Genomic DNA, 14,344 nt, shown 5'->3' on the forward strand with positions numbered 1-14,344 from the left:
AGTCCCAGAACTCACTGGAGACGGCTCAGACACAATGGGGCTTAAGTTAACAACTGCTGTTTGGAGCGTGTAACTGGTGGGAAAGCTAAGTTACACTTGGCTCAATAATTACCACACAAATAGTGTAAGCACAGGGCAAGGTACGGTTGGATGATTCTAAGAAGGCAGCTGATTCCAAATGAGGCAGCACAGAAATGAACAATTATGAAGACCCTCTTTCTACAACCTCTTATTTTCCCAGGATTAACTGTGTAATGCTGTTATTTGGCCACCATTGGGAGGAACATGCCTTTAATGGGCATCATTTTCTTTTGTCAGTACACCTCACCAAAGAGGTAGAATTTACGTTACAGTGATATGGCTCCCACAGGGACTTGTGCCATAAAAACATAAGGATACAATTCAATGTATTTCTGAGCTGAGAACAATAGTAACACTTTGCACACTTAACTTTAAACCAATTTCACCCTCTCTTAGTGCAACTCCACTCCGCCATGGATGGTCCCAAATCTGGCTGTGAAAGGACGAGCTAGCAACCCCATCCTGTAAAAATCTGGAGCTACAGAAGCTCCAAAGTCATTGTTCCTGGGAGAGGAAGGATCTTCTCATCGATGTGCTACACGTGGGGACAACTTGAAAGACTGGCTCAGGACACAGGACTCTGGCAAGCTGCTGTCAGCGGCCTCTGCCCCAGAAGGGGTGATGGGCTTAAGGTAGTGCAACTCAATTTGGCACTTTTTTTTTGTATTTAGTTGTTTTCAATGCTTAAGACGTTGCTTGCAAAACAATCATTTATTGCTTATCCTCAAGAAGGTGGCGATGAGTCATCTTCTTAAACACTAGTGAAGGTACTCTGACACTGATATTTTAGTTTAGACCCAGAAACAACGAAAAACAATGTATTCAAATCAAGATGCTGTAAAGCTTGCTGGGGAACCTGCGATAATACCCTTCTCTTTCTTGATGGTAATACTCTCAAAGCATAACCACCAGGCTCAAGGACAGTTTCTATACTGCTGTTAACAGATTGTTGAGCAGACTGCTACTCAAAGGCATTCAAGGCGCAGCATTCATACAGCCCCAAAACAACAAATATCACACCATATAAGTCAATGACCAATAAACCTCATTCTGATTTTGAAAATAAATTCTCCCATCTACCTTACCATAGCCATCAGATTTGATTTGCCTGGACTGCACTTTCTGTTTCGCTGCAACAGTATTCTGTTTTCTTTCTACTGACTAAATGTATTTACAAGTGGCTTGATCTGCCTGGATGGCACACAAAGTTTTTCAGTGTATCTTAGTAAATTAAACAGTACTATATTACTAACTGCTGTGCATTTCATGCATGGTTCATACTGCATAAATATTGTGCAGTTTCTGGACGGAATAGATGATCAGGATAGTTCTTTTTGTCTGGAGCAGTGAATTTCCTGAAAGTTACAGGTGTTGAACTCATTCAGACAAGTGGAGTGTATTCCATCACGCTCCTCACTTGAGCCTTGCAAATGACAGGAAAATGAACACTACCTCCTGATGGAGGCGGAGTTAAGATGGTGTTAAATGGTGACTCCTTTGCTTGAATCTTCGAAAACAGCTCTATTTCCATCTTTAATATCTTTGTTTTTCCCTTTCAGGGTTCTTTTGAAGACCCTGACCTGGAGTTACACACTGACTTTGGTTCTTTGCGGGAATGGGACCTGTTCTTGGGGCTGCAAGACTGGTCGCTGTTCGGCACGCCAAGGATTCGGACTGAGATTCCGGCTCGTATTTGGAAGCCTAAGATCTCGGGGCTCTGGAGATGGGCGGATCAAGGGTCGGTTCATGGCAGGAGACACGTGTGTCGTCGGGGGAGTCAGAAAATCTATGGTTGTGGGCCCAAAGACCCGAGATCTTTGTGATCTTCAAGCACAGAGCTCGAAGAAAGCGACATAATGGACTTTTAACATCGTAAACCAGCGAGTTGTTTGTTATGTCTGCCCACTTGCTGGTTTACGATGTTAAAAGTCCTTATTAGAACCTGTGGTATGTTGAATGCCAGTGTGAAACACAAAATCTTTGGAGTAACTGCAAGTCTGTGTCTTTGCTATTTCTTTACTCATGCTTGAGTGCGATGCTTGCTTTTTTTGCCGGTGGGGGGAGGGGGGATTGTTGCTTGCTGCCACTTAGGCGCAGGAGGGCGGAGCTGGGGGGACTTTGGGGTTCTTACGTTTGGCTGTCGTTCATTTTTTGAGACACTTCTCTGTTTTCGTGGATGTTTGTGAAGAAAAAGCGTTTCAGGATGTATGTTGTATACATTTCACTGACATTAAATTGAACCTTTGAACCCACAGTTATGTTTTAGTGCACCAAAACAACTCAATTCAATTCTTAAGCGAATATATGAACATAGGTGAATAGAAGGTGTCATTAAAATACACAAAATTACCTCAAAATTGATTATGAGGAAATAATCAGAGCAAATGGCTTCAATAAAGCACCAGGCATTGTCAAAAGTTTATAATAAACACTTGACATCACAAGGTATTCACTGTTCAATTACTATCATTTAATTCAGTTAGAAGTCTAACTGCTACAGTATAATTAGAAATCAAAGATGTCAATGATTTTCTTTTAATCAATAATCCTTGTAATATTTTAAAATCACCATAACCTTGCTGTAATATGCATTATGAGTAAAAAATAATTTTTACAATTTGGCCAGATTAATTCTTCTGCTCCCACTGGATTTTCGCATAATAACAAGACTATGTAGCCCCATGACCCCACAAGTAAGACAGAAACTATCTGCAGTACAAAACTACCTTAAATTAGGTCACGTAACTATTAAACAAAATTTAGCAAAGCTAACATGTACAGAAGGTAATGGATATCGTATGTGGCAACTGAGTTCGTACAGGGACTGACTCGGTTGTCAGTTTAATATGTTGATGATTAATATATGGGAGATATTTAACATAACATTCTTCTGTTACTTTAAAAGCACCATTAAGAAAAATTTTTAAAAAATGCCTGTGGGAATATATTGAAGAGATGAATTTTGTAAATTTGCTAAGTAGGGAGAATGTTTACATCACCAACAGCCCTTTTCAGACTATATATTTTAGATTATTAATATTATAGATAATAACAGATAATACTTACAAATCCTTGAGCTATTTCCAGAGAAAGCACATTCGTTGTGACAAATTGTGTTCTGCATCTGATATTTTCCCCCAAAACTGCAAAACTATGAAGACTATGTCTTGGGAGTAATGTCCACTAGGAGACTTGTTTTAGGCCTGTAGTTTACTTACAAAAATGTTTCTTATAGTGTGGTGGATATTGAAAAATCTCCAGTTCTACCTTAAATTGTTTTCTCAGCAACACCAAAATCAGGTGGCGTGGTGGCCATCTAGTGTGGAATAGCCAGAGTGAATGGAAGAGAAAATTTGTAAGCTTCAAGGTTCATAAATGTTTGGAAAAATGTTGTGTGAAATAAGTGTCTGAAGCTCTTCAACCATCCAAGTTTGTTGCTAAAAGCAGTAATTTTTGTTTAGTAATCTGGGGCCCAGATGAAAGTGATTATATCATTAGAGTAACAACTATACATGAAACATAATTGCTCAGCAGGAGTAAACTGAGAACTACCTGCAAATGTTGAATACTGAGACATCATATCGTTGTGTTATTCTACTCTAATCCTTACTGTTTTAATGTTCAAATTCATATTGCAAGTGTGGAAATGACATCTTGTATATTGTCTATTTTGAAACTTGTACTTGCTAATTTAGATTTTTTGATGGACCTGCTTTAAATAAATTCTAAGAGAGATACATTATATATACAATATATACAGTATATATTTTTTTAGAAAATGCAAGCTGCATGGAGGAATAGTTAGTAAAAATGTATTAATACTCACTAGTCTGTCCAAACTTGTACCAGCCGCTGTGGTTGGTCGTTCCTCTGGGCTGTAGGGTCTGAACCTTGCATTAAAATTTTCTGAAACGGAACGGGTCATACGTCCACTTGCCATTGACTTAGGCTGCCCACATCCTTGAAAAACCTGCAATATTAAACAAATCGAAACGTTTGAAAACGCTGAACTTATTTAACGCGATTAAGTTAGAAACAAGAATTTCAAGTTAGTGGCACAGCTTCTGGGACTTGCTTCTGTTCTCATTAAACATCTCTCAAAAACTAAATGGTGTTGTTTTCATACATGAGATGCATGAGGAAAGATGGAGACATTAATCCATCATTCTTTGCATCTGGAACTAAAATGCTAACTTTGAATTCTAATTCATGCAGCCAATGGCAGTGTAGTCCTTGCATCTGTTATTAATTTGTCAGGCTCATTGCACGCCACAGTATAGGACAGCTGTTTTTTTTAACTGACACCCAGGATACTAAGCACACTATTTTATGAATGCATACACAGTTTTCTTTAAGTGGAAATGTACAAACAGAATCAGAAGCACACCAGACACATACTCCTTAAACCTCATTGTCACCACACCAAAAAACAGTTTTCATCAGGTAGTCAAATACAATTTCCTATTAATAAATCCATGCTGGTGTTCCATAATGAAATCACACTTGTCTGAGTGACTGCCAATTCTGTCCCTAACTAACATTTCTAAAAACTCTCCTCTTCCACTCATACACAGCCCTACCATCAGATTTAAATAACTGGCCTGAATTTGTGGAACACACTCTTCCGACAAAACTGTATGGTTTATGACCACCCAGTTGCCAAATTTTTCGATATTGGGTGCATGGCCATTACCTCTTCAATTTATACCCTTACTTCCCTCAGGAACCTTGGGTATATCCTTTTTGATTGGCTTGACCTTTTCACTTTATGTATAGTCAACATATCTCACACCTCTTCTTTGTCAACTCAAGCTCCATCTGTTTTATTTAGAATCCAATGGCATCTACTTTGCAGGCAAAAACCAACAAGAAATATTTATTTTAAAATATTTAAACATCTAGTAGTGTGAGATGGAACAATCTTGGAGTCCGTGTCCATAAGTGTGCATGTTACAAAGGTGTACGGTGTGCTTGCCTTCATTAGTTGTGGAATTGAGTTCAAGAACAGCGAGGAAATGTTGCAGCTCTATAAAATGCTGGTCAGACCCCACTTGGAGTATTTTGTTCAATTCTGGTCACTTCATTTTAGGAGGATGTGGAAGCTTTAGAGAGGGTGCAGAGGAGATTTACTAGATGCTGCCTGGACTGGAAGGCATGTCAAGTCAAAGTACATACACTTATTATCAAAGTATGTTTGCAGTATACAACCCTGAGATTAGTCTTCCCACAGACAGCCATGAAACAAAGGAATGCCATGGAACTCATTCAAAGAAAACATTGAACACTTAACATGCAAAAAAAGAGAACAAATTGCGCAAAAGGCAAAACAAGCGAATAACACACAGAATATTAAACATCAAACCGCAAAGTCATTGAAACAGTCTAGAAATGCAAATCACAAAGAAGGGAAAATTTGCAGATGCTGGAAATCCAAGCAACACGCACAAAATACTGGAGGAACCCAGCAGGCCTGGCAGCATCTAGGAAAAAAGTTCAGTCGTCGCTTTGGGCCAAGACCTTTCAGCAGGACAGAAGAGTTTCAGCCCAAAACATCAACCAGAAACCAGAAACACATATAACATGAACTGCAGAGTCCTTTAAAAACAAGTGCAATCTATAAACCATGCTGATCAGACCTTACCAAGACCAAGTCTCCCGCGCCTTCCTCCCGCAGCAGTGAGCAAGAGGGAGAGGGAGACCAGTCAAACACAGGCAGATGGCAATGAAAACTCACTCGCTTTCCACTATTCTCCTCATTAATTTCAATCTTGCTCAACGCTTTAATTGGCAAGTTGGTACAGAATTAGAGCTGATCATGGGTTTGCTCTCTGCCATGTGGCACACTCTGTTCTCAACTACACTGAATTCCCTCAGAGACAGCAAAAGCACCAGACGGCTCAGTCAGCCCAAAATTGTAAATTCATGGCTCCAATTGCACACAGAGTAGTAGTAGAAGCATATTTAAAAGAAGGAGAAAAAGAGGTAGTTTGGTTTACTGTCTGCAGGACATACCGTAGCTGTAAGACACGGTGGTTGCTGGTGCCATCTTGCTACAATTTTTGTGTAATGAGGATAGGTTGAGCGAGCTAGATTTTTTCTCTTATCATGCCTGAGAGTGAATTGAAGCTGCAGGGCTGAGTTCGAGAGCGATGAACAACCTATTGTTTGGCTGTGTTAAGAGCAGAGCTAAATTGAAAAGGTCAGGGTGTTGAGGGCAGAGGAGAGGGATGGGCTGTGATCAGCTCGTTGTTCGCTTGGTTTACTCATCTCTGCACTGGTCTGAGGCTGTAGCCTGCAACTAATGGACTCCTGGATTAGCTGTGACTGGCTTCATGGCTGCAAACCCACTTCTATGAACTTCAGTTCTGAATATTATTTGCTTATTTTTATTGTTTATATGATTTGTTTATTCCCCCCTGCACAGTGTGTATTTGGCGGTCTTTTTTAAGTGGTCTGATTGGGTTTCTTTGTTCTGTGTAAGGAGATTCATCTCAAGGTTGTATATAGTATACATTGATAATAAATGTACCTTGAACTTTGAACTTGATAGCGGTGCACTAGAGAATAAAAGAGAGAGTGAACAGCCAGAGACTTTTTCCCCTAGAGCAGAACTGGCTAATGTGAGGAGGGATAATTATAAGATGATTAGGGGAAGTCCACGTCTGACATGTGAGGGTTGTTTAACGACCTGTGGATCAGAGTTCAGGATTGGAGTGTTCTGGTAAAGAGCAAAGACACGGATGGGATAGTAGGAGAACTTTGGATGACCTGAGCAGTCCTAAATTTAGTCAGAAAGAGAAAGAAGTATCCGTAAGGTTTAGGAAGATAAAATCAGACTGGGCCTTTGTGGAATATAAACATAGCAGGAAAGAATGCAAGCAGGTGATTAAGAAGGCCAAATGGGGCCATGAGATGTCCTTGGTGAGCAAGGTCAAGGAGAATCCCAAGGCATTTTATATTTAATTACATAAAAAAGGATAGCCAAGGAGAGGGTAGGTCTGCTCAAGGCTAAAGGAGGAAATCTATACTTGGAGCAAGTGGCTGAGGTGCTACTTACTTAGAAGAAGGATCTGGAGGATAGTAAAAAGAGTGAAGCATGCCAATGTGCAGGGGCATTTCGAGATTAAGGAGGAAGTAGTGCTAGTCTTCTCAAACACATTAACGTGGACAAGTCCCAGGCCTGATGGCTTATCTTCCAGAATATTGAAAGAAGCAAGTAAGGAGAGCGCTGAGGGTTTGTCAAAGACCTTTGTGTTCTCACTAGCAATAGGCAAAGACCTAGAAGACTGGAGAGTAGCAAAAGTTATGTGGTTTGTTCAAGATGGAAAATAGTGATTATCCCGGTAAATATTGGCCAGTGAGCCTCACGTCATTGGGAGGGAAGCTATTGGAAAGGATACTAAGGGATGGGATTTATGAGTATATGGAAAGGTACTTCTTGCTTAGGAACAATCAGCATGACGTTGTGCAGTGTAGCTCAGGCCTTACGAAGTTATTTGAAGAGGTGACTAAAGTGCTTGATCAGGGTAAGGCAGCGGACGTTATCTACATGAATTTTAGTAAGGCATTTGATAAGGTCCCTCATGGCAGGTTGATTCAGTGGATAAAGATAAATGGGTCCAAGGTGAATAGCAAGTTTGTATTCAGAACTGCCATGTCCATAGAAGAGAGAGTAGGATGGAAGGTTGCTTTACTAGCTAGATGTCTGTGACCAGTGGTATTCTGCAAGGATTGGTGCCGTTATATAGTTCATAGTCAGCCCCTTAAGTAGCTACGTAAGTGGATGAATTGGTAAAGAAGGTGTGTGGAATGCTTGCCTTCATTGGTAAGGGTGTTGAGTATATGAGTAAGGCAGTCAGGCCACACTTGCAATATTGTGTGCAGATCTGGTTGCCTTATTATAGGAAGGATATGGAGACTGTGGAGAGGATGCAGAAGAGGATTACCAGGATGCTGCCTAGATTAAAGCGTATGAGGTGTAAAACACGGCTGGACAAACATGGTTGTTCTTCCTAGAGTGCTGGAGGACAAGGGGGGTAAAATTAAGAGGGGTATAGATAAGGTTGACAGAATCTTTTTCCTAGAATACAAATGTCAAATACCAGAGGGTATGCTTTTAAGGTTAGAAGGGGGAAATTTAAAGGCATAGTGAGGGGCAAGTATGTTTATGCAGAGAGTGGTAGGTGCCTTGAATGGGTTACCATGGATAGTAGTGAAAGCAGGCAGTTTGGTGGAGTTTAAGAAGTTTTCAGATAGACACATGAATAGGAAGGGAATGGAGGGATATGGATGATCACAAGAAGAGATTGTTTAGTATAAATTGGCATCAAGATTGCCACAACATTGTGGACTGAATAACCTGTCCAGTGATGTACTGGTCACTGTTGTTTTGTTGCCAAAAACTATTCAGTTTATCAACAACACCACTGACCCTTTTTATACCAGCTACCTTCCCACTTTCTTTCCAATCCTGCTGAAAACTCTCGGCCTGAAACATTGGCTGTGCATTTCCCTCCACAGATGCTGCCTGACCTATTGGAGTTCCTGTAGAATTTAATGTGTTGCACTAAAGTTCACCTGATTTGCAAGCTACAAATCACATCTCCTTAATTTGGATCCAGATCATTGATATTGATGAGCGGCCCCAGCATTGATCCCTGTTGTATATCACTGGACATGGGTTTCCAATCACAAAAGCAACACCTCAGCCTCTACTCCTATCCCTGGGCCAAAACTGAATCCTGTCTATCAAATTGTCCATGTCCAGTTTTATCCTTCCTCATCTTTTTTGATGACCTGTTTATCATTGTGCTCTTTCTTCACAATTCTACATGGTGTCATTCCGTGTAGCTAAATGGACCTGCAGCATTCTAACTGTCTGCCCGTGAGCATCGGATTCTTTTTTTATGTTGCTGCCTGCGGATGCTGATTAACCAGCTTGTGGGATATCTCTGAAATCATTCCCCTTCCCTTCAACAAGCAGCATAGATGATTTTTGTTAGCACTTAAATCAGTCAACTTCACAATTTGCTTGTAGCCAGTGAGGCATTTGTGCACAAAGAACAAAGAAAAGTATAGTACACGTACAGACCTGTCAGCCCACAATATCTGCACCAAGCATGATGCGAAATTAAAACAATTCCTTCTGTCTGCACATGATCCATATGTCTCCATTCCCAGCTTTAAACGTCCATTTAAAAGCTCCTTGAATGCCACTATTGGATTTGCCTCCACTACAACCTGTCACTCACTATCTGTGTTAAAAAAAACTTGCCCTGCACATCACCTTTACACCCCCCCCCCCCACCTGCCTTAAATCTATACCCTCTAGTATTTGACATTTCTAGGCAGGGAAGAAGATTCTGCCTGTCTACACTCTGCCTTTTAACTTCTATCAACCTCCACCACTCCAGAGAAAACATCCTAAATCTGTCCAACTTCTCCTTATAATGGATACCCTGTAATCATGCAACCTTCCTGGTTAACTTCTGAACTCTCTCCTAAGCCTCCACATTCTTCCCGTGATGGAAAGATTAGAGTGCACACTATATTCCTCATGCAATACAGGAGTCTGAAAACCTACAGTCAATGGTTTTGGAACAGGTTCTTCGCCTCTGCCCTCAGATTTCTGAATGTCCCATGAATCACACTTTATTATCCCTTTTTCTTGCACCAATAATTTATTTTTAAACTTACAGTAATTTTATGTCCATTCACTGCTGCAAAAGAACACATTTTGCGATATATGAATCAGCAATAACAAAGGTGATTCTGCTATAACCGCATGATGACTTCCTGACTATGTCTCTATTGGTGAAAGGTTGCAGACATCGCACCTCTCCTGGAGGTTCTGGGAGTCTCCCGCATATTGATAGTGGCTCCCTTATGCCCACAAATTATATACAATATCTCGGAAATCAATTTTTTGAGAAGGAGAGAGAGCATGAGCATGAGAGTGAGCGAGAGAGTAAGCGAGACAGCAAGAGAGAGAGCGCCATGGCAGAGGGTTCCAAAAAAAGAAAATATAAAACGTACGTCACCCCAGACTACCCTAAAGTGTACCCCTGCCTAACAGGGGTCAAAAATAATGACAGTGTTGCTCGCTGCACTGTCTGCAACAGTGACTTCTCCATTGCCCATGGTGGGTTAAGACCATAAAAGACATGTTGAGGTGAGTTTAACAGGTGTCATTCATTCATTAGCATAGCTAACGTTATTTAAACTAGCTGGCTAGCTGCTAAAGAGCTACTCTATTGCAGACATCCCACCTCTCCCGGAAGTTCTGGGAGTCTCCTGCAAATTGATGGTGCTACCTCCCTGAAATGAGTTTTTGCAGGGTGGGATGTTTGGGGTTGCATGTCATACACCTTCTTTACCATTCTATCTCTTTGCATTGACACTCTCAGAGAGATAGGACTTGGGCCCCAAGATCCTTCTCTATATTAATGCTGTTAAGCATCTTGTCATAAATTGAAGACTTTCCCCTTACATTTGATTTCCCAAAATGCAACACCTTACACTTACATGTTTGTACCATTTGCGAATATACTAACCCACTCACCCACATTTATGTTCAAGTCACTTTTATATACTGTATATCATAAACAACTTACATGCACAGTAAACATATCAACACACTAACATTACATCCCTTATCATGTTAATTTAAAAATTCTTATTTTCTTAAAGTTGAACTCATATTTTCAGTCTTTCAGACATGAAGGAAGTTTACTCGTGCCACGAATGTGGCTTGGTGATTTCCAGATGACCTGCATCAACTGGGATTGCTCAATTCCTTCTTTGAGGTTGAGATGGTCAAATTCAAGTTTGCCATCTGTTTTGTTCTGTATGATGCTTTGCACTCCATGCAATGACGTGTTCAATGTACCCTTTGTGACAGTCACTTCAGAATGCTGTTTGCCATTTGGAATGATTTGCTTACTTAATCCTTTTCACTTTTCACAAGAACTACTGACTGTCACTGTGCAAAGTCGACTTTTCATACCATCTCTGTATTTACCATCATGCTGATTTTCTTGTTTTCGTCACAACCTGTAGACGTTTTTTTTCTAGCTTGTGGGATACCTCTGGACAGTATGTACACATGGGTTCTGCAAGATCGGTTTAAATGAGCAAATTTTTGTCGAATATTTTGCATTGTACTGCTGCCACATTACAACAAATTTCATGACATAAGCAGTGATATTAAACCTGATTCTGCTTCTGAATATGCTCGTAAGAAATGAAAATGTTGCAGGCATTATATCTTTTCAGCCCAAGAAAGTGGTACAGATGATTTTTGTCAGCGCCTAAATTTGTCACCTTCACTACTTGTACAAGAGCGAGGCATGATCTTATGAAGAGTGAAATCTCTAAGTAGATAGTAAGCTTCTTGAACATATCTCTATTGAATGATGGCCTACTCTCCATTATCAGGGTGGCATGGCTTTACAGCAGACAGTCCTTCTAACTGATAGCTTCAGGGACCTGGGATCAATCCTGATGCTGGATGCTGTGATTGCATGTTCTTTCCTGACCATTACGGTACATAAGCCAAGAAACCCATTTTTGTGCTCTACAATTATATGACTTGTTGACTACATAGGTTTCTGCCCATTGCTCTGGCTTCCGATCACGTGAAGGGCATTCCAATAGGCTAATTGTGTGCCATAAATCATCCCTTGTATAAGCCAAAAAGAATCAGGATGGATGAAGCTGTGTGTGAGGAAGAATGAGTTGCAAGGGTGTGAGGAACTAATGAGGGTGAAAGGAACCAATGGAATAATTTTCTTGGAAGATAGTTTGGACCACATGGCAAAATGGCTTCTATTTCCTGAGCATTTTATTAGATATATAATACAGTCAAGCAGTGTAAGAATAAGATCAAACCTTCAAATGACAGCTTTCAGAGATGTTGAACTGACAATTGGGGATTTACTATAGTTGCCAACAATGATGAGTATATGATCAGGAACATTGTAGATTCGTAAAGTCTATACTAATACTAATCCAGGGTCCTCGGCTGGTTCTGATATTTTATTTATTTATTTAGTGAATCAGTGCATGGAGTAGGTCTTTCTGACCCTTGAAACCACGTAACCCCACAACCCCGGTTGACCCTAAGCTAATCATGGGACAATCTACAATGACTAATTAATCTACCCCGTATGTCTTTGGACTGTGGGAGAAAACACACAAAATTATGAAAGGGATAGATACGATAGGGGCAGGAATGACAATACAGTGACCTCTCACAACAAGCTCTGAGACAGATACAGCCATCAACTCATTGAGAAGTTCATGCAGAGTTTAGAGACACAAGAGATACTTCAGACTTTATTGTCGCCAAACAATTGATGCTAGAACGTACAATCATCACAGCAATATTTGATTCTGCGCTTCCCACCCCCTGGAGTACAAATCAATAGTAAATATTAAAAATTTAAATTATAAATCATAAATAGAAAATGTAAAGTAAAGTAGTGCAAAAAAACCGAGAGGCAGGTCCAGATATTTGGAGGGTACGGCCCAGATCTGGGTCAGGATCCGTTCAGCAGTCTTATCACAGTTGGAAAGAAGCAGTTCCCAAATCTGGCCGTACGAGTCTTCAAGCTCCTGAGCCTTCTCCCGGAGGGAAGAGGGACAAAAAGTGTGTTGGCTGGGTGGGTCGTGTCCTTGATTATCCTGGCAGCACTGCTCTGACAGCATGCGGTGTAAAGTGAGCCCAAAGACGGAAGATTGGTTTGTGTGATGTGCTGTGCCATGTTCATGATCTTCTGCAGCTTCTTCCAGTTTTGGACAGGACAACTTCCATACCAGGTTGTGATGCACCCTAGAAGAATGCTTTCTATGGTGCATCTATAAAAATTAGTGAGGGTTTTAGGGGATAGGCCAAATTTCTTTAGTTTTCTCAGGAAGTAAAGGGGCTGGTGGGCCTTCCTGGCAGTGGACTCTGCTTGGTTGGTCCAAGTCAGGTCATTCGTGATATTGACCCCGAGGAACTTAAAGCTTTTGACCTGTTCCACTTGCGCATCACCAATGTAAATTGGGTCGTGCGGTCCGTTACTCCTTCTGAAGTCAACAACCAATTCCTTCGTCTTGCTGATGTTGAGGGATAGGTTATGGCAGATACTGGACTCTAGAGCAAGAACCAATCTGCTGGCAGAACTCAGTGGGTCAATATCATCTCTGGAGGAAAGGAATTGTCGACATTTTGCATCGAAGCCCTGCCTCAGACTGACAGTGGTGTTGAAAGACAAGTGCTGGAGGGAAATAAGCATGAACACAAAGAACTACCAATGCTTGTCTCTGATAAATCAAGCAGCTGATAATGATAACTGTTGGGGGAGAGACAATAGGCAAATGGAACCAGAACCAGATAGAGATATGGGTGTTGAGAAATCCGGAGGTTGGACTGTACGTTCAATAGAGAATTGGACCATGAGGGGGCGGATGATGAAGATCGGTGATGGGCCGCCAAATGTTCAGTTGGGAAATGGGGCAAAGGTGGGAGGACTAGAGAAGAATCAGGAGTTAAAAGATGAAGTGGGGGAAGCACCAGTGGAAGGGGTTATATAAAACTCCTGACTGTACCAATTTTCATAGATGTATCCTCAAGCTGTGTACATACATCTATTGATACTCCTGGACACATCTTCAGTGATGTTCCTGGAATCATCAGCTGTTTCGGGTCTTTCAACATCATACAACCTCCTCCAGGTGACCCAGCCGGGGCTGATCAGACCCCAGCTTGTGTCCAGATGGCTAGCTACTTATGACTCCATGGCTCCCCTCTTTTGAGCCACAGCCATCTTGAGGCCCTCTCTGCCGCATCGGTGGTACTGCGGATGGCTCTTCTCTTCCTCTCTCCCTCGATGCCCAAAATACTGAAGGCTCTAATTAAAGAACGGGCTATGAATCCCCTACAACCAACCTCCACTGGGAGACACCTCGCTCTCCATCCAGCCTGCTGACAGTTGCTGACCAGTCCTGCGTACTTGGGAGAGCTTCCTTTCAAAGGCCTCCTCCAAGCTATCTTCCCATGGGACTGTCAGCTCCAGCAGCACCACTTGCTTAGTAGACTCAGACACTAGGACAATTTCTGGTCGCAGGGTGGTGGCTGCGATATGGTTGAGGAACTTCAGCTGCCCTTCGAGATCCACCAACAGCTGCCAGTTCCTTGCAGCGTTCAGAATGCCTACAGATGTTCTTTTGGGAGGTATTGGCTGCTCCCCAGCTCTGACAAAGGCAATGGTCTGCTTGG

The 14,344-nt window shown here is 41.4% G+C and overlaps 1 protein-coding gene across 1 annotated transcript in view; it reads right to left on the reverse strand.

Annotated features, from left to right (window-relative positions):
* The window catches only part of LOC140197991 (glypican-6-like), a 797,317-nt gene that overhangs the window by 54,275 nt on the left and 728,698 nt on the right, over window positions 1-14,344 (reverse strand). Inside the window, exon 6 of the mRNA XM_072258749.1 lies at window positions 3,908-4,051. Within this exon, the coding sequence (XP_072114850.1) occupies window positions 3,908-4,051 (144 nt within the window). The remainder of the gene's footprint in view (window positions 1-3,907; window positions 4,052-14,344) is intronic.

This window comes from Mobula birostris, chromosome 5 (assembly GCF_030028105.1).
Source record: "Mobula birostris isolate sMobBir1 chromosome 5, sMobBir1.hap1, whole genome shotgun sequence".
NCBI lineage: Eukaryota > Metazoa > Chordata > Chondrichthyes > Myliobatiformes > Myliobatidae > Mobula > Mobula birostris.